General features: G+C 33.8%; 2 protein-coding genes across 2 annotated transcripts in view; one reads left to right on the forward strand and one right to left on the reverse strand.

Annotated features, from left to right (window-relative positions):
- The window catches only part of LOC133182373 (B9 domain-containing protein 2-like), a 613,772-nt gene that overhangs the window by 438,538 nt on the left and 153,577 nt on the right, over positions 1-21,657 (reverse strand). The gene's annotated exons all lie outside the window — the stretch shown is intronic.
- Positions 901-14,494, forward strand: LOC133182364 (uncharacterized). Its single transcript, XM_061317179.1, has 5 exons — positions 901-1,872; positions 5,373-5,614; positions 6,335-6,524; positions 9,022-12,771; positions 13,414-14,494. Exons 1-5 carry the CDS (start codon positions 952-954, stop codon positions 13,513-13,515), a joined length of 5,205 nt encoding a protein of 1,734 aa, XP_061173163.1. The 5' UTR covers positions 901-951; the 3' UTR covers positions 13,516-14,494.

A 21,657-nucleotide genomic window follows, 5' to 3' on the forward strand; every position in this document is an offset into this window, starting at 1 on the left:
TTTTCCTTTCTTGCATAAGAAAACAAAACCCAAAGCTTTCGTAACTTGTTTGCAGGGACGTGGATAAAAGAGTCCTTGTCAAATTTAGAGTATACCTAGTCAAATTAAGAGTATACTTGGACAAATTTAGAGTATACTTAGTCAAATTTAGAGTATACTTACAATCAGTGATAAACACCTGACTTACGTCATGAGAGACGAGAACCCCCAGAATTTCAGACATCATCTCTGCATGATTAGATCTAGATTCCTTTGTATCAAAACTAAATATAATTTTGCTGATACTAAATATCGAAAGAAGATGAATGCCTACTGAAAACCCATTGACTGAATAATGTATTTTATTGACAAATCAATAAATCTAGGATATTTCCTATAAGGACAGTAATGTTCTTCGGTGAATTGTAGCATTGTATACTTGTAGGAGGAAAACCAGAAATGGTTGACTCGTTATGTCGTATATATTAATCTCCATGCAGTTTCGTTCCATTGATCCGTACTGTGTGTGAGTTTGAATGCAGAACATTTTCACAATGAATTAAATGATTTTATTCTGAAGCTGTGAAAGCATTTAAAACTCCCCTCCTGGTGAGACTGAATAAAGCATTAATTCAGGTCGTGATTAGGGAGTTTAATGTCATGAAATGCTTATATATCACTCTTATATATTTTACAGGTAGATGGATAGTATTGACATCTATTGAATTCGGAGTCATATCAAATGGAAGAGAGCGACTATTACCCCATTTAAAAGCCAAACACATAAGAAAGAATTTAATTTGCATAAAGAAATGGAGCTCTCTCGAGGTGCTAGCAGCAGAAGGACACAGGAAATGATCGACAAGTCAAATTAATTGTGTATCTAAAACTAAAAAATACACGAAAATTAAGATATGAAATCTTCGTCCATTCTATACCTGATTAGCCCTTTAAACTTCATTGGGCAGGTGCATGATGGGTGATACGCATAACACACCATTAGCATTTATTGTCCTTGTTTGTTCTTTGTTGGGTCTTATAAATAATCTTGTGTCAATATTTTATAAACAGAAAAAGCAATTCTCTCTGCCTAAGCTTTGGAAGTATGCCTACCTATCTATCGATCTCGGGCATGTTTTTTTAGGTGTAGGGTTGATTCTTTCAATTTCATTTAAACTTTCTGGATCAGAGCCAGTGTGTAGTGCCTCTGGGTTTCTGCTCGTGTTTGGCGTGTTTGACTGTGTATGCGGGTTTCTCACAGCAGGGATAATTTTATTTGGGATATACAACCCGGGAAAAGCTTCGCAAATTTCTACGTTTCATAGAAATGTCTTCCTGGTCATCACCATCCCCGAAAAAATTATTTCGGCGTTTCTGTCGGCATTGCCTTTTACACCTTTAGGATCCGGTCTTTCTCCAAGTCTTTTTGCCATTTCATGTGTGCGAATCAGCCAACCCAAAGAAGAAGGCGGAACATTAGGCGTTGTGAATTTCGTGGTACTTTGGTTGTCGCTCCTCATTGCTTTTTTCACCTGTGTCATCAGTGCTATTAAACTATGGAAAGGATTCAGCAACAGAATCCACTCATCCACCGTTAATGTGTGGCAATCCCAGTTGGTGATTGAGGGAAAAAGATTCCAAAAGGTTTTGCTGTGCGAGCTAACTCTATGGATCATTGTGTTGTTTCTGTGTAATTTTGCGACTTACTACGACTCTGGAAATCTTGCCTCGGCAACTTGGATAGTATTGTTGTCGTTAAGTATCATTACAATCTTTCACGGTGTGTGTTCCCAGGTTGGGAATAGCATGTGGAGTATATGCTGTTGTGGTTCAAATCGCGATGTGGAGGAGCCACATCATAAGCTCAAGCGGCTCGAGCTCATCAAAGTAGAGGTAAGTTTTAATAAAAGATATATTCCAATCTTTTAAAACTTTAACAGATCTAGAAGCTCCGAAACGAAATTTTTTTTAAAAACTCAACATTCGACTCAAAATTTATCAAAGCTTAGGTAATGTTAGAACTTATTCCAGTTTTCATGTACTGATGCAAAAAAAAGTTTTGAAAGATCCAACAGCCAGGAATTGTTGATATGGATGTCGTTTTAATCAACATATGCTATAAAAATAGTATTTAGCTGTTTCTTTTTATTGTTGAATCAAGTCAATTATTGAATTAATGAATATACGAAATTCATATAGTGTCTTAAAATAAACATCAAGGAGGTTTAATAAAAAAGGGGAAAAAATCCAGTAAAATAACGTAAATATAATTTTAAGAGGAGTACTTAATGTAGTGAGTGTTTTAAAATATTGTAAATTCAAATTAAGAAGTCCCTGTACAAGGTTCCAATGTAAACTCTTAATGCATAGTCACGCTGACGATATCTATAAACAATTAGAACCCACTGACAAGTTCTTCGTAAGAACCATCGACTGTACAGGAGTAATTACTATTATTTACATTTGCAAATATTTTTCTTAGATGAACCTATTGAAGAGGAAATATGTTCAATTCTGTATGAACTTATTAGGGGGTCAGAGGTCATGGCGTGACCGAATCACACAGCGAGACGATATCTTGTCTACATATTTCTGTCACAGTGACACTATTTCGGAACTTCTGAGCCGTTAAAGCGATGAAAAAGATAAAATTATTGAAACATATATTTTTTTTGTTCAACAAATGATCATTATATCTTTCTTCGGTGTGAAGAATGTTTCTAATTAGCCTAAAATCACGCTTACCTTTTTAACCCGAAATTCCTTTGAAGGTATGTAAACTGAAGACGATATACCACCGCTTTCGACTTCATATATAAAGAACTCATACAATAATAGTAAGATTATTCTCAGTAGCGATCATTGTTTTTTCATTACGAACAGATATTTCCTGAACTGGACGGCTTAACATCCATGTAAATATTCAAATGTTGGAGCGAGGCGAACTCTCAAGACCAAACAGCTTCTAGGTCATTGCGCGTCACAACATAGCAATACGGCGGGCCGTTTGTGTAATAAATGCAGTTCTACTCAGAATATTCGTCTCAAATGTAAATAAAAGTAATAAACAACAATGTTAAAAAGTTCACTGGGAAATGAACTTGGTTGGTACGTGATCAAATCTTCTGAGAAGCCCTTCGGGCTTCACAGGATTTGATCACGTGACCAACCAAGTTCATTTCCCAGAGAACTTTTTAACATTGTTGTTTATTTCTTAATTAAACAAACTTTTAACATACTTTAAAAATCAAAATAAGTTTGTTTCAAAGCTTGTTTGATGAGTAATGTTAGAACAGGACTGTGTCATTGAAAATTATGACGTACTAAAATAATACAAATTTTATTACTGAGGGATTTTGATAGTTGAAATCTGGTTACAACGGACTATTTTTCACATTTTCTTATTGCCTCTAAAAAGGTTAATTATAAATTCAGGTTAATTATGAACTATTCCTAGGATTTTCAACAAGTGTATGGTAAGCTTTAAAGTATTAGATTTCCTTACAAGATACACAATCAGAGGACACCGTCAGTTACCTAGCAATTGAAGACATTTTCGAATTTCAATTCTCAACTTAATGTCAATATTAGAGACCTACTCATGTGAACAAAAATAATCTTTTATCTATTTAAATTGAAATTTTCAAAGGAAATATTGTTTGACTTAACCTTGTTTAATGTCTAGTGTAGAAACATTTAGAACGCTTTTGTCAAATTTAATTTGACGAATTCAAGCGGTAAAGATACCTGATATATACAAAATTATATCTACACCTACACGTATGAAAGGGTTTTCTTGGTACTTGCATGTTCTATACCTCTTCATTAGCTTAAATGATCACGGTTTTCAAAGCGTCTAAAGAATAGCTTTCAGTTGGTCTAAATCTCTTAACTATGTTTTTAAAAGCCTAAAGTTCAGAAAGTTTGATTGTGTATTGAAAAGTTAAAGCATTGATATTTATCAAAAAAGGAAGACCTTGAGGACTATTAAGGTTGGATGGTATATTATTCTGTCCCACTTGATATGTATATCTCCTTTATAGTTATCTGACATGAAAATCAGATAATGTGATTTTTACATGTTTTTACATACCCCCCAAGATAGAACGTGTTATAAAAGATTTGTGAGAGGGAGTTGCTGTTGAATTCTTGAGAGAAAAAAAGTTGTTGAAAAGTCAAAAATACAAAAGTTTTTTAGAGGAAAAGTGACAGGTAAAAATTCTAAAAAACTTATAAAAATTCATACAAATTATTTCATCAATTATAGGTAGGCGTCAATTCAGGGATCATTAATCAAATAACACGGCATGTTTTATGTCATATTTTGCCTCTGATATCTCACGTAATGGAATTGATTTAAAAATCAACTTTTTTTTTTTAATTCTCTACACAAACCTAATCCCTTTAAACCTTTGGATTTGATAGAAAGAGACCTCTTTAGATTAGATGCCCATTTATCATTGAAAACGTGGAATAGAAAATACCTTTTACAAACAGAATTTTTAAAGAGCCAAGTTTTATACCATAATTATATCTATTTTATGAAACCATACTTGTTGCAAGCAATGGAATTCATTTATAAGAGGTAAAATTTAGATAAAAATGATTATCCTTAAAAATGCTGCCTCCACACACACAAAAGAAGAAAAAAAGAAACGTTTAAAATAACTGGCGTCATTTACGTTATACTGGCTTAGACTCACTCGACACACTAGCTGCTTTTTTACCTGAACTAATATAAGTATTTGATTGTTGTTGACTCGAAATTAGGGGGGAAATGATTTTTATAGAATAATGTTTATAGAAAGCTGTAATCTTTGACTCCTATTTTTCAATCTCTCTCTTTCTGTATTATAGAGTTTGAAAAGGTTGGAGTCAAAGACTTTTTTTTCAATCACGTGAAAACAATGGCGGATATTTACCATGTGGGGTTTAATACTTTTTTAATGCCGAGAAACCATCGAGTGTTTTTTAAACAAAATGAGAAATTTCTGTCAAACACGGCACTCTTCGAGTATGAAGGACTAAAAACCAAACAGGAGTCCGATATAAATCACTAAGAGCAGCAGTTTAACTTTGGATTTATAGTTTGCCTTCTGAATCATTGTTTAGTTGAAAAACAAGTGCTCGTAGCTCTCGATATCCTAGAAAAGTGCAATGATTTTTGTACTTTTGATCAAACTCAGCTCGTTTTATAGACCAAAGCAGATAGTTAAAAAGGGCAATGAAAGTTTTATTTCTTTGTAGTCTACTGACTCCAAATAACTTCTTTTTTGTTTTATGATTACGTAATCTCCATTATCTGATGAAATATACAAATCTAAATCTGATTTGAATATTTAAAAGATGGATGTTAGTAACAACTAGAATTGTTATTCAAACTCTTCGCACAGGAACCCGGAAGGTTACGGTTAAGAGCAACATGGAGCGTATCCAGAGGATTGGTCAAACGGGGCCTGATGAAGGTCTATGGCTCGAATCACGTCAAAGCTTGGGCACAGGAAATTGTAGTTCTGGGCATGCTCAGAAAGGCACAACACCCAAGTCTTCTGCAGTGTCTCTGGACCAGCAGTTCCAACCCTTACTATGAGACGATGACCCTGATTACAGGAGAGATAATCACCAGTGATTCTAGGTACACAGATGTACATTTTTTTTATGAAAGGCACATGTCATCTTCAGGTAGTAAATGAATAGACATGTTAAAAGCCAGCCAGTCATCTTTTCAACATGGTAGAAAGTAATGCTTACAAAGCATTAACTATGCAAACTATGCTATTGATTTTACCTTAAAAATCCAGTTTCAATTCATCGAATTTAAACGTCTGCATTATATTTGTATTGTTTCGATCATATTTATTGATTGAAATGTCTCTAGACAATTATCATTCAAATTAAATAAAGAATATAATGTGTGATTGCATAATTCTATTTGAATCTTTTTTGCAAGTTGATAAAGCAGTTAGCTTCGGTATTTAAACACAAGGCCATGACAATGAATAAGTAATATAGCAGTAACCCTGGATAATAGTATTTAAAAGAATACCTTCAGAGATTTTCACATCTTTAAGCCTTGATCATGTAGATTTCATTCTTCAATATAGTTACATGCTATAGATTCATGTACATGTATATTAAAATCATATCCATTATAAAATTGACCGACTATAAATAGATAATTTTCAAACCTGGTTGTATTGTGAAAGTCGGAGTATTCTTATTATCCGTATGACCTCATCAGTTGGTTGACTATCAAATTTGACCTGCAAAAATGGCATTTTCTTATTGACATTATTAGAGAAAAGTAGACAACTTTCATTTTTTATAAACAATTCAAAATCCATTTCATTGACAGAATTATCTGCCTTGAGCTGACAAACAATGGGAGCTTGGCGGAAGTTTTGCAAAAGGACGTGTCTCTTCCGGAGACATGTCAGAGGATGGTCGTCCACGATATTGCAGAGGGACTGTTCTACCTCCACAGTCAAAATATCCTCCATAACAACCTAAGCTCTTCCTGTATCTACCTGAAAGGATCACTTCCGGTAAGTTTCGTATCTTTATTTATATATATATATTTTTAGTTTTATTATGTATAATAAATATTACAAATATGCATTTATTTTACATTCGCACTATATTGTCAGATATACAATGTAATGTTTCTTTTTATCAGGTACTTTTTTTTAAACTCTTGAGAATTAAAACCGTATAAGGTGCAATAAGTGAGAATTTCAAAAGTAGAATCAACTATCAACTTTTGATAGCAGGGCGCATATAGTAGGTTTGATGTGTTCATGCGAATTTAACTTTAATTCTTTCAATCAGCATTATGTAAACTTTTTATGGCACCATGATGTTATTGTATTTCTGTTGTAGAAATCTTTAGCAATGTTTCAGTCTACAAGCGATATCATAAAGGTTTTCTTTCACGAAATGATATTAAATTTAGTGAATTAACAATATAATATGAAAAAAGGAATTTTACAAATTATGGCTGCATGATTACAAACTAACCAGTTATGTCTTAATTGGTGCAAGTTCAGTTTTAGCAAATCTGGTGATTGATACGTCTCTCTGTATGTGTTAAATTGGCCGGTGAGGATTTACACAGTAAATCACTACTGCTTTACAGGCAAAATTATAGAATCATACACTGATGTAGTTTATGATATAGACCGAGTATAATAAAATAACAAGAAGAATGGGAATTGATAATTTTATTTTCAATCTTTTCGAAACCTTTAACGCAATACCTACACGTTGAAAGATAAAGACTTCATGTTGTATTTATTCTGTCCAGAGGAGGATTCAGCATTTTGGGATTCGAATCAGACTTGCCAAAAATCGAGAATCTGTGGTTCTACTAAATAGTTTTATTTAATGTCTTGCATGAATTTAGATAGAGAATGTTAATCACTGTCAAATACTTATTTCAATCTTTCTAACCTTCGCCAGGAGACAGAGTACGCCAAGCCAATGTATAGGGTAGGATGCTTATCCAAGAGATTTACCCTTACTCTCTATCAATAAAACATGTACGAGGGGTTATCAAAAAGTTCGTGGACTGACGCGATAAAATTAATAATATGTAGTCTTTGCTTACAAAATTTATGCGGAACATAAAACAACAAAAGTTTAAGAAATGTTGAAAATTTTAGCTTGATAAGTTGATAATTTGCCAAATTATTCTAAAATTAAAAAGACTTTATGTGATCACCCGGCGCTGTCGCCGTTTAGTGTCATGACGTCCGCTTAACGTCATTGTTTCTTAATGTCCGCTCTCTCTACCTCATACACTTATCTTGATGAGATTACCTGGAGTTAAGTTAGGACTTAAACCCGTCTTATTTATATGAATTTACAATGTCATGAGCAGCTGTTTTCAATGCATATAATATTGTAAATGGATCTTTATATGGGGAAAGATCCTCACTTGATTATGCCAGAATACTTAGCTTGTTGGAGTTCAATTTCTACCACACATGATCAACGTCACTTTTCGACGTGACTGACTTTTGACACCCTGACTACAAATCGACACTAGCTGTGCATATTTCATCTCTTTGAATCTTTTTAGGCATTAAAAAACAAGTACTCTGGATGCATTTTATTTTTCTGTAGCCAGTTTAAACATTCCTTAGGTCAATACCAGTTTTTCCAGGACCGAAACTCTATAGAGTGTTTGAAAAAGAAACCCCTCCCCCCTTTTGACGTTATTTTCAAGCCCATAATTGTTTGGACACTCCATATAAAATTTACGATAAAATTTCATAGAAATTACAGAATGGGGTAAAAATTCCAAATTTTACTGAACAAATGTGTCATACCACATGCCTGAATTAACGAGATTTTCTGATGACAAATACTCATATCTAAAGAGTTTTTCTCAGTTACACTCAGGTAGGAAAAAACGTCATATTGGAGGTTGCGCCGCCTGGACATACCTTTGCTTACAAAAACACTAACATTTTATTAAAAAAATAAAAATTATGATTTATGGTTTATTCTATAGATAGAAAGGATGATGCTAACTAAATGTGTAAAAATTCATTGATGTACCTAAAGCGGTTTTAATTTTATCACGCTAGTCCACGAACTTTTTGATAACCCCTCGTACTAGCGCCAAATACTAACTATAAAAATCTAGTATATATATTTATGATGCTTTCATATATGCCATCTGGCAAAGTATTTGTTACTTTTGCTAGTATATAATATCTTGAATGTTATTAAACAGTTACAATTTGTCAACGTATTTATTACCATTTTTTATCAGTTTTGTTCAGGTTTATGGTCTTATTCTACATTGATATATTCTTTCAAATTATCTGTAAACAATATATCTGATAAATTCTTTTCTTTTCATTTAACTCATTTACCTTTTATCATAATATTTATAATGATTTTCTTACTTTTAACACCAGAATTTTATTATACATATCTGAATATATTGAAATATCTAGAATTTTAAACAATGTGTATATTAAAAAACTAACAAATGAAGTACATGTATATTCAAAATGATTTTTTTTCTTTCAGAATATGGTAATGAGGGCAGCCATTGGTGATTTTGAATGTACCCAAATTTATGGATCAATTCAGCAATCAGAAACTGCGGTGACTAGCAAAAGACAATTCTTCCTTCCAGACATACGGTCATTTGCTTTAGTAGCTTTGGAAATAGTGACGAAATCCTGTGAAAGACGATTCTTAAGTATGCAGTATGACTGGGACTATGACCAAGATCCTAAGGATTTGATCAACGGAAACGGACATTTCGTTGTGATGCCCCATATTACTCATGAATCTCATTCTCAAAATGTTGACCTCATGAATAACCCCTCCGACGATTCAGATGTAGAACACTATGCAAGGAGACATCAAAATGACATAAGATCCCCATATGAATTGATCGAAGAAGTAAGAAGACGAAGCAGGAGTTTATCTCCTGAAAGTCGGCCAATGTCTGCTCAGTCAAAACGAAGCACAAGGTCAAGGACGGTTTCTCCAGATCAACAAAGAATGGCTCATAGGTCTCCTTCTGTGCAGTCTGCCAGTACACTGTACAATGGACGGAGTGGAACACCGGAGGTGGAGACAGTACAGCATCAAATGAGTGCTCGATCTGACGTATTTCACAAGAGATCTGTGGTACAAGAACTTGTACCAGAGAGAACGGAGTCTCCTTTAGATAAAAAGAAAGGGAAAGGTAAAAAGTCTCACTCCAAATCTCTCGACGGACAGGCTTTTGAATCAAAAAGCAAGGATATAAAAAAGTCAAATAGCAAAAGACTTTTATCAAAACCGGTGTCTATTATAAAAAACCTCACTGGTTCTGAAACTACAGTATCAGCATTTAAACCCAACGACAAAGCAGATTCCTCTGCAGAAGAAGTATCAGAGGAAGAGATGGAAATTCCCTTTGACAGATACAGATTGAATAAGAAAATGAGACAGGACTCTAAAAATTCAATTCAGTCTTTTCAATCAGAAAATTCTTTACATCGAACTGTCTCGCAAAAAAGTGATCAGTGGAGTATTCGAAGTGATATGGAATATCGTCCGCATGGATTGAAGAATACGGTATCTGCTGACTCAAGGGCTTCCCTTTGGTCTAATTTACCACTCCCACTAGAATCTATAGATGTAGAAAGAGACGAGTTGGACCATATTATTGACTGTCTTCCTGGAATGGCAGATTCCTTAGATTCTCAAAAACATCGACCCAAATTAAGTGAGGTCATGAGTGCACGGGACAGAATTGGATCTAGACCAAAGACGTACTGGCAATTTGACGGGCCTGGTACTCAGCGTTTTGAACTTGTAGATTATTATGATGAACTGCAAGGCACATATGTTAAGAAATTGCAACCAATTCGTTCTGTTCACAGAACATCTTCAGGATCGCAGATAATAAGTACGCCTGTACATCGAACGTTTTCCGGAACTCAAGTTTTACATCGAACAAGCTCTGGACTTCAGGAAATTATTGAGGCAACAGAAGCGACTGACGAAGAAGAAACACTTACTAAAGCAAATCCACATAAAATGATTCGAGATAATAAATCAAATAAAATAAAAGTTCGTTCTATTGAGGAACCACTAAAGGAAAAAACGGCCAAGCAAGACAAGAAAAATACAAAAAAGAAAGAACGATCAAAGTCAGTAAAAAGATATCCGGCACCCCAACCTCCAACAGAGGAAGAAATTAATAAAGAAAACCTAGAAAGAGAAGAAAGTGAACATAAAAGATCGAAAGCAAGGAATGCTCTTAAAAGAGCTCTTAGCGGAAAATCTAGAGATTTTAGTTTTCAAAGAACAAACAGCAAGAATGAAAAACTTGATGTGAAATTTGCAAACGTAAAGAAGCTTATTGTACAATCTAATACGGATTCTCGGGTGAATGGAGAAAACATTAAAGTATCAGAAGTCAATAAATCTTATCATCAGGACGAATTTGACCAAACAGAAGAATCACACCCAAAACGACATTACATACAAGCCCCGAGAAAAGAAACAGCAGAGAAAAGGTTTTTGACAGATAAACTGTCAAAGACGAGTCTTAATCGGTTTTCAAGCTTCAGCAGTACGGACAGTTTTAGCAGCAGGGGTTCCACAAGGGCTCGACATGCAGATGTCTCCCTCACCAGTGGTGAACTAACGTCTTTGTCATCTCAGGCTGATGCCGACACTGACGATTTTGCTACTGATGTCGATGCTCCTGCAAAAGAAGTTTATATGAAGAAGGTCTTGCAAAGTCGGTTACGTAAAAATGTTGATAGTGGCTTTGATAGTGAAAGCAGTGAGATTTCATCCCATGGTCCTCAGAGCAGTTATATGTCTGATGATTCAGCTTTTCATGAAATAAAAGACAGGCGATCAAAATCTAGGAAACAAGAGCGTATGAAAATTAATACTGGCATTATTTCTTCGAATTTACAAAATACTCCATCATTACATTTGCAAGAGAAAACTTTCTGTCTCACTGGAATAAATTCTCTTGAAGTAGAAACCCATACAGTGGCTGACTCACCAGATCTTGAAATTGAATGTCTCCCAGATAATGACATGATACCAGAAGGCGAGGATGAATTCCGACCGACATCAAGTCTTTCTAGAATAATAGAGGTCTCATCAGCGTCTCCAGAGCAAACCAAAGAAATAGATGTGGACGGGGAAGTAGAAAACTTTAGCTCATCACGTATTAAAAAAGTCTCCGTAAGTCAAAGTTTCGATTCATCTTACATGGTTCGTCCTAAAACGCCTGCGTCTACTCGTCCTAAAACACCAGGACTTACAAAAGAAGTAAGAGGACCAAACGTAATGGCAAGTAGCCACGCTGCAGATGCTACGAAACGCTACAGAGAACTTGTGAAGAAAGGAGTTCCACTAAGGGTGTCTGAAGTATCTGCGACTGAAATTACTTCGAAACAAAGAGAAGTTGAAGATGGACCCTTGGATCAACGTACTGAACCAGCTGATGAAAACTTGTTCATGAATTTAGATTCACAGGGATTTTTCCAAAGTGAAAAAGAGAAGAAATTGATACCAGGCCGAACATATGGTTCCTTGAATAGGAAGTCGAGGAAAGATCAAGGGAAGAAAAACAAATCTACCGGTCAGCAATCACAGATTGGTTTAGAAGATATTATTAGAGAAAGCCCAGAGGATGCTCATGATTCTCCAATACACAAATCACCTAGAGGAACTCACTTGTCTCCAACCCACGCTACAAAAAATAATATTATGAATGAATCATTTACAAATGTGTCTGAAAATGACGTCACTATGTTCAATCAACCACAGAGTGAAGATTCTGAAACTGTAAGTTTCCAAAATGGAAATTCTGGTAATTCAAATCAAGTTTCGCCCAATCATGTGATGCAAAGCCAACCTCCAGTGGTGGTAGATGCTGAACTGTATATAGACAGAGTATACTCTCAAAAACAAACACCAGAACATCAACGAACACACCCTCCCATTTTGGATCCCGATTTTGATTCTCCATTACTTGCAAATGTTGGAAAGTCTATGCCCCATTTTAACGAAGATGACCATATGTTCGAAGTTCCATCATATACTGAAAACAGGAAAGAGGAGGGAAAAATTCAAATTGACGTACCTTTGAAAATGGGAATGTCGGACAAACACGTCACGAATTGCCAAAAGTTGACCTCAGCACTTCACCTTGTGTCTTTCAATGATTTGTTGCCAGCCACCGAAGAAGGGTTTAATATGATGAAAATGAAGCTACGACAAGCAGGTCAGCTTGGAGATGTTGGAAGTCAGGTATTAACCAAATTTTTATGATGTCTATGAGTATATTGTTGACGTAGTGGAATGTCTAATCACTACGATACAAACCAAAGAACAAATCTTTTTTTAAAATTAAAAAAAATGGTGTCGTATGTTTTATATACTTAAAATATTCTTTGTTAAACTACTTCATCTATGTCATTTACGCTTTCTATAATATAATACTTGTATATAATTTTTCATTATTGTTTGGCTGAGTAGGTGATCAAGGAATACTAATTTGAAACATTACAAAATAGGGAGAGGAGAAATTACCAATTGTTTGAATATATACATTCCTCTTTGGTTGATGAAACTTTTGTTCAGATTCCTAATTTTATTAAAACTATTTTGTAAACTGTTTGATGAAATCCTGCTGTCTCACAACCCATGCACAGTCTACATAATGCATGAAATATATAACAATGTTTGTCGGCTCTTTAATCTGCCTGGTTTACTCCTTAAGAGATGCACTGAATTTCGCCAGTCACTTAAACATAGCGTTTTATGAATTATTGCATCATTGTGTCTTTTCAAACAGAAAGAGTTCAAATCAAACGTGTCCACGACCTACCATAAAATACTCCAAATGATAAAGTGTCCATTATTTCACAGAGTGTTCATTGATTGTTGTAGATCTTGGACATTGTGAACAAGTGCTGGCTGAATGAAACACCTCCGACTTCTTTTGATCTTGTTATGCAGTTGATGGATCCAGTAAAGGAGACGGAACTCTAAAGTTGATGACTAATACCGCCATAATTGATTACGTCATACAACATTGCATTTCTTGTGCCAAATTGATTATTTCTTATTTATAACCCTCTTCGTGGAATAATTAGTCATGTTCACTTAATTTGTACGCATTTATTTAATTTGCAAAAAGTTGATTTATGAATCAATCTAAAACTTAATCACTTGTTTTAAGAATTCCAAAGAGGAGGATGAAAATGTAGAGATTTTGCCATTGATATTTTACTGCTACGTAAATGGCATTCCCTGATATATTTTTATATATTGCTTTTATGCTGTCTGTGATGAATGAAATTGTGATATAGTTTTAAAATCATTAACCCATATGTATTTGATCAACGACAGGGACTCGAGGGCAGCAGGTTGTGATGCTTATGAAAATTGTTTCAAACAGCATCGAAAGTACGATATTTGATTAATATTTCCCATTTAACGTGTTTCAAGTAGCATTACTCCCTTGAAACATTGTCTTGTGAAGTTGAATAAAATGCCTATTGATGATGCAGCTAATTTCTAGAGAGCAAATAGTTCATAAACTTTTTGTAAGTACTCATTGTTTGATCATTGGTTATTCATCACATGTGTTCGCCTTCTAGATCATTCTCTGTTGAATGCATGCATCTTTCATAATTTTAGTACTCACTTTATTATTATAAAACTCAAATGTAACGGTAGGCTAACCTTTCATCATTCAGATAAAATTTTTCATCGATAATAATTCCTTTTTTACAGAAATAGTTTAATTGTATGTTCATGTAGATACATACATTAAGCAAAGTTGATGGTTGCATTTATCAAAAATCTTTAATCAGTAAATGCAATTAAACATGAATGTACGATGGAAAATGTCATATTTTAAAATTCAAACCAAACAACCGTATAATAACCATTTAGAATTTTTACGTCATTTACCAAGTCTGTGATAAACTGTTTTGTTATCTATGCAATAAATTGACAAAAAATACTTCAGAGTTGTGTTGATTTATAGATCTATAAATCGTGGAATTTTTATATCACTTCGTTTATCGTTATTCCTCATTTTATATCTTATGGATACCATACTAATTTTGACAAATATAAAACATCAGGGGCTTTATTTTCTTTACAGTCTTTATTTTTGGCCATATACATGTACTATTGTTTTTGTGTGTTAAGAAATTGCAGAGAAAAATAATTTCTATTTTTTGGAATACGAAATTTTCTAATGTAAATACCTCTGAGCTATATATAGGAGTATCCCTGGTCAGATGACACCTTTGAAAATGTTATTTTTTCCCTGACAAAAAATACTATGGTAAATTTTAAAACAAAGTATTATAGTTTTTACTACATTAAATGGAATTAAACAATTTTGCTTTAAAGTATTTATCATTAGTATTTATCATAAGTATTTGCCAAAATAAACTAGAAATACTGAGCACTGATATCACAAAGTGATACCCTCTCTCCTATATGAGTATAATGGCAAAATCCCCCCTTTTTGCTATTGGAAACCCCAAGTATCTGTCCGATCAGAACGTTGAATAGGAGGAGCACAATGTCACTATGTAAAAGACTTTGTGAAAGTCTTATGAAATTTTATTCAGCGGTGTAGGAGGAGTTGCAGATAAGTGATTGGTACCATCAATATTAGAGAAAAAATGGCAGTGTCCATGTTTTACTACGGCAAACCCCAAATATCTGTCCGGTCGAAAGTAAAATAGGAGATACACAATGGCACGTACTTTGTAATAAAGATTCTGTGAACGTCTCAATAAAGTTTATTTAGTTGTGTTAGAGGAGATGCGAATAAGAGATGGGTATTGCCATGTATTACGGATGTACACCCCCATCACTATATATCCTCGCTTTTCAAACCGAGGGATAAAGAAAGTATAAGTTGTAAGTGTATAGAATCATAAAAGTTACTTAGTGTTCACTCTAGTACATGAAAGTTTGTACTATGATAAATCAAAGTAACAAATTGTTTTATCATACCATAAATTAGTTCCATTGTATTCACCACAGTAAAGTATGTACTTGTACTATAAAAGTATAGTAATCTATAATAAACAATATTCTATACTATAGTATTTCAAGTTAGGGATTACTCAATTTTACACTAGTTAGTGAAAAATAAACGGACACGATGATTGATGTGTTTTCATTCCAGAGGATGGGAGTAGATGCTTGAGTTCGTCATTGACAATATCTATTGTCTTTGGAGTCCAGGTCTTCCAACAATCTGTTGGAATTCCCTTGGGTATGTTTTGTACCCCTTAATTAGCAGACCTGTTTTTGTATGCTTTTGAAGCAGAATTTTACTAGAAAAAGGCGTTGGTGGCAAACCAACGACTAAACCCTAAGATAAAAATGATGACTTCAACTTTTTTATTGTCTACTTCTCTTATTTATGAAGCAAGGTGTTTATGCTGCCCGCTTGATTCGATATGCAAAACATGTTCTACATGTGAACAATTTCTTTCACGGGGCAGGTTATTTACAAATAAGGTGATGATTCAAGGGTATCAATAATCTCGTTGAAAGTCACTATTTTGCGATTTCCATGCTCGGTACAATGACATTGATTGCAAATACAATCTGTCTGATGACTGATGTTTTTTCGTACTTATTGTTAGACCATTATTTTCATACTCTTCATACACCCGATCATGACAAAGGACTCATGACGGACGTGACTGGTCGATGGGAGATGCTTACTGCTCGGCACCTGATCCCATCTCTGATGTTTTCAGGGGTTGGTGTTTGCTCTGGTCTCATTTTTTATTGTTTAATTGGACTTTTCAGCACGATTACTTAAGGAATCACTGTCTAGTTAGTAGAGTATGCCAGGGACATCAACGATAGTTGGAAACGTGGGATAATTTATGCATAACGGGCTTCGCCCGTTATGCATAAATTATCCCACGTTTCCAACTATCATTTTTTATTGTTTAATTGGACTTTTCAGCACGATTACTTAAGGAATCACTGTCTAGTTAGTAGAGTATGCCAGGGACATCAACGACAGTTGGAAACGTGGGATAATTTATGCATAAGGGGCGAAGCCCGTTATGCATAAATTATCCCACGTTTCCAACTATCGTTGATGTCCCTGGCATACTCTACTAACTAGACAGTGATTCCTTATATTTCCATTTCATTTTGAAATAAATTGTAAATTTTGATTTTAAAAATGTAGACTAATAGATTTAAATTACACGAGGCCTCACATGTCAATTTCAATAGTCCCCGCCCACTGACGTCAAACACAAAGACAGCGGCACGAGAATTACATGCATATTAGGCCTCCTTAAGAGTCTGACACAAAGACAGCCGCACGAGAATTACATGCATATTATGCCTTCTTAGCTACTGACCTTTCGCTTGGCAAAATTTGCATTCCGTTAGAATGATCAAGAAATCAACTCTCCTAACTTTCAGAGTTATCACAGAGAAAACAAATAGAAATGGAAATATTGTTCGTTATCCTAAAATTTTATTTATTGAGTTTTGCAGAATCTCTGGGAGCATTCAGAGAATTTGACAGACATGCAAATAAACCCTGTTCAGAGACCTCAACTTATTCAGGAACCATCAATTAAATTTGGTGAAAGACCCAGCATAATAAAGCATGCTTTTTTGTTTCCAAAGAAACTGTTCCCAAGAAACTTTGCCAAAACTTGACGTGCTATAAAGAAAAGACTTTGGAAACACATAACGAAGAACGAAAACAGATATCATTAGGCTACGTGTGACTCAGATGACTTAAAATATTTATTTGTTTTAACAGTTTTCTGTATAGACATTCACAAATCAACATATGGAACATATATAAGAAAAAAAAGTTTATGCACATAATCTAATTAATCGATGTGCAAACAGTCTAACGTGTCGGGTATGCCAGATCATTAACGACGTCTGGAAACGTGGGATTTCTGCATATTATCCCACGTTTCCAACTGTGGTTAATGATCTGGCATACCTGCCACATTAGACTGTGTGTCCTTATATTTAAATTTATTTATACATAAAACTGTAAATATCAATCAAAGAATTGAAATACACGAGGCATTCCATGTTAATTTCCATAGTCCCCGTCCACTGACGTCAGACACAATAACAGTCGGAAATCATCGTCTATATGAGCTATAGTATATGATATTTATATAACGAGGGCTAATATAAGCATCAAAAGTAAACACCAGTATTCTGGCAGTTGGTGCCTTTTAATTGTTGTTTTCGACGTTAAGTATCTACGAGGGTGGTTAGAAAAGTTTGCGGACAAATTGTATTGTGAGCGCGTTGTTCGCATGAATTCAATGAACCTCTGCAGATTACAAATTTAAGTATTTTCCAATGAATATACAAATTTGATATTTTTCGATTTAAAAATAAAAAATATACAGCTATATCATTAAGATAAAATATGCGTCATGGAGCAAATCACTTTTTTGCATTTTTTCTATATAGACAATTTTCTGAAATTGAACATTTCACTGTTCTAGCGCATATTTAGATGTGCTATATTTCATCTGTCGTTATTTATTAAACGTCATTTGGTGAAATTTTGAATTAAATTGGAGAAGTAATAAATGCTTCATCGTGAATTATAGATGATCAATGCGTAAAAACAAACTAATGAATGGCAACGTCATTGAATGTCTTGGAGCAATAAACTGTTTAAAAATCATGCGTACCGACACATCGTCGGAACCCAAGGGTTCCCAACGGGTTGAATGTAGTGTAACGGAGAGAAAACCCGTGGGTTCCGACGATGGTACGGACAGGAAAATGTCCAAAAGAGACTAAAATGGTATTAGATGCTGCTGGTGATCGCCTACACGTATATGGTACCAAAGTGTTCAAATTGTAGCAGCTTTTTAAGGATGAAGGAATTGCAATTTTTTGTGGATCAACTCCTGCGATACCCCGCTTATTACCTTGACATTGCTTCTATGGATTTTGCATGGTTTCCATATCTGAATGTTAAAATGTGTAGACAATAATTTTAGGATCTAACTGATATCCGAAAAGCCACCATACATACTTTAAAAAAAAGTAACATGTCTTGCTACATTAATATATTTTTTAAAGGAAAAAAGACACAGAAAGATAATTAAAATTATTTAAAAAACTGACAGGTCTGGAATTAGATTGTCACGTCACCTAACATCAGAAAACTTGAAGTGGTTGCTCCGTGAATACTATGACCACAAAGTAAACAACATTGTATATTTTCAAATTGAAATATTTGTAAATTGACCTAATTTTTTGTAATTTTTTGAAAATACTTTAATCGAACATGTGTCATTTTTCAAAGTACACAATAATTTTCCTGTAAATCACCGTAGTTTTCAGTGGTTGTTGGTGTTTGATTCAGTTTTCGGTATTTCGAAATATAAAAAAAATTACGGAGCGAGAACTTGTGAGAAAACCGTTTGTGTCTAGGACAAAGAGCAATAAATGATAAGCGTCTCAAATGGCCCCTAAAAACGAATATCCTAATTTTACTTTATATATAGCTTTACTTTGCACAGCTACACACGTGGCCTTTATTCTTAATATTTAATTTGATCAAAATGCCATTGATATAGAGATATGACATCATATAAAATTCACCCTTTCCCGCCATTTTAGCATTTTTTGTATAAAACTGCTTATTTTCAAGCAGTTTTTCTTCCAGAAAATATTGAGCGCAGCTTTGAACAAACTTTAAATTTTTACCAAAGATGTATCTATCCAAGACTAATTACTGACAGAAAAATTTTGCATGTTCAAGGCTGCGCTCTTTGTTTCCCATAAGAAAAACGTAAAGAAAAAGGCACATTTTTGTCTTATTTTGATTGGATTGTAAATATACTATCATTTCTTAAGTCATTCACAGCCTGTGAATGCATATAAATTTGAAAAAATGTAATGGAAATATCTCTAATACATGTATAATCTCTTCTTCAAAATTAAAAAAAAAAAAAAACAATTATACATATCTGAATCACATTCTGTTGATTTTTGGGGGCCAAAATTGACTCTTATCATATAAAGTCCATTGCTGAAAATTCATGTATTCGTTGTTAAGAACATCTGTGGTATTTTTACTTTCATTGGATGATGAAGGCGGTGTGTATAGGACGATTTCTGCGTTCTTGTTTACATTGTGGATGAAGGCTGGATTCTCACCGATTGACATTCATATTAGGCACTTTAGCTTTCACTTGGCGAAATTTACATTCAGTTGAAAATACTAGTATCGAAAAATTAATACACTTAACTTTCAAAGAGATATCAGAAGAAAAAAAAACAATCAAAAATGTAAATATTGATGGATAAACTTCAGATTTAGTATTGATATTGTGGCATTTTTATGCCCCCGTATCGAAGATCGGGAGTGTATAGTTTTTGTTCTCTTGAATCTTAGAGGTGACATCTAAGATTTGTTACTTACAACATGTAAGGCCAAATAAAAATAATATATGTTTGGTTCCGGTTACCCGACCGTCCCTATTTTAAACCCCCGACCCTAAACTTTTTTTTCGGCAATTTTCATATTTTTTCCAGAATTTTATTTGTGTTTTTATTATTTTTGATTTAAAAAAATTGTTTGATATTCATAACTAGGGTGCTCCCTACCAATGTTGACTAATATATTATCCCACCACATCTAAATGCCATATGCAAAGCAGTGATAGGTATTATTTAGAAAAATTTTGAAAATCATTTTGTTAAAAAAAAAAAAAAAAAAAAAAAAAAAAAAAAAAAAAAAACCCTACCTACCTACCCTAAATTTTTTGGAGGTGTAACCGGAACCACACATATTTTTTTGTTTGGCCTAAGAACCTTTTTTACCGGTTTAAGAAAAACTGAAAGCAAATTATACCAAATACATGTAGTACATATGTGATATGGACTGAAAAAAAAATATTTCAATCCTTCATCAAAATTTAATTTTTTGGTGGTCTTTCATAATAAAGCAATGTCGATAACTATCTTATAAAAACCTGCATTTTTCATTGTTTCATGTTCTTAATTTTTTGTGGGGTTTTTTCCCGGATGTCAGTGATTTGAGACAATACCTCCATCACAATGCATGCTTGTTTGAAATATGTATTCAGACATGTTTGATTTGAATTTCGTTCTCCTCCTGATTTTGCCGTTTCCTAATCGAAGGGAAGTAGATCTGTTTCCACACAATATTTTATAGTTCTAACAGAGTTGATGTTCTTGTTGTTATCACGCATTCTGTTATCTAATACGACAGCTAAAATATAAAGAAACTTACAAAATATGTTGTTCATAACCGTTATCTATCATCAGGGATGAAATAAACAAACAAATGTAGCACACTTTTAATAAATTGATTTACGCCTAGGCGAATTCTTTTAAAACAGTGATTTAAATATCACTTTGATGAAATATGTTAAATTCACAATAAAGAACTTAGAAGAGTTGTCAGGAAAAGGAAAAAAATCCGTTGCAGAGTGAACACCCAAAAAATTCGTCTTCAGTGTACATGTATATGTGTTTTCATAAATTGTTGAACATCTGACTATTTCAAAAGCTGAAATTTCACTTAAATTAACATAATTAGTTTGAAAAATAAAGGGTTGAAAAGTGAAATATTTCAATTCTAACACACACACAAACACACCCTCAATCACACACGTGTTAAATGAAAACAAAATTTCCACGGAAACCCCTCCTGATGGATAATACTTGAATGCAACCAATATTTATTGAACCCTGTCCAGTCAGCAATTTATGATTGAATTATTTAAAAATGATATTAAACACGAAATAAATTTATTTAAGGATAAGATGGAAAGGAAATAAATCAAAACCATTCATTCTAGGTTTCTGGTGCATATAAAGCATCCCCCTCCATTTTGTTAAATATTTCAGACACGTTATCTTTATTTGATATAGCTAAAGATAACGAAAAGTGGTCGATCTCAAAAAAATCTACAAACAATACAAATATGTGAACATGGCATAAAATAAGAACCCCTGGAAATTCCATAGGTTGAATCAGGTGCCTAAGAGGAATAAGCATCCCCTGTCGACCGATCACAACCCTATGTATTGTTCATGTAGACGGAATAATCCGTAATCAAATTAATAAGTATCAAAAGGTCTAACAATTGGTATGAA

Source organism: Saccostrea echinata, unplaced genomic scaffold (genome assembly GCF_033153115.1).
Source record: "Saccostrea echinata isolate AGI-Se365-2 ecotype Australia unplaced genomic scaffold, CSIRO_AGI_Sech_v1 ptg000009l, whole genome shotgun sequence".
Classification (NCBI taxonomy): domain Eukaryota; kingdom Metazoa; phylum Mollusca; class Bivalvia; order Ostreida; family Ostreidae; genus Saccostrea; species Saccostrea echinata.

What these genes read in the sequence shown, in the direction of transcription:
- LOC133182364 (XM_061317179.1), top strand. Translation starts at nt 952, where the DNA reads ATGATGGGTGATACGCATAACACACCATTAGCATTTATTGTCCTTGTT. An exon ending in ATAATCACCAGTGATTCTAG is followed by an intron (nt 5,615 to 6,334) that starts GTACACAGATGT and finishes TTTCATTGACAG; the next exon opens with AATTATCTGCCTTGAGCTGA. An exon ending in TTGGAGATGTTGGAAGTCAG is followed by an intron (nt 12,772 to 13,413) that starts GTATTAACCAAA and finishes TGATTGTTGTAG; the next exon opens with ATCTTGGACATTGTGAACAA.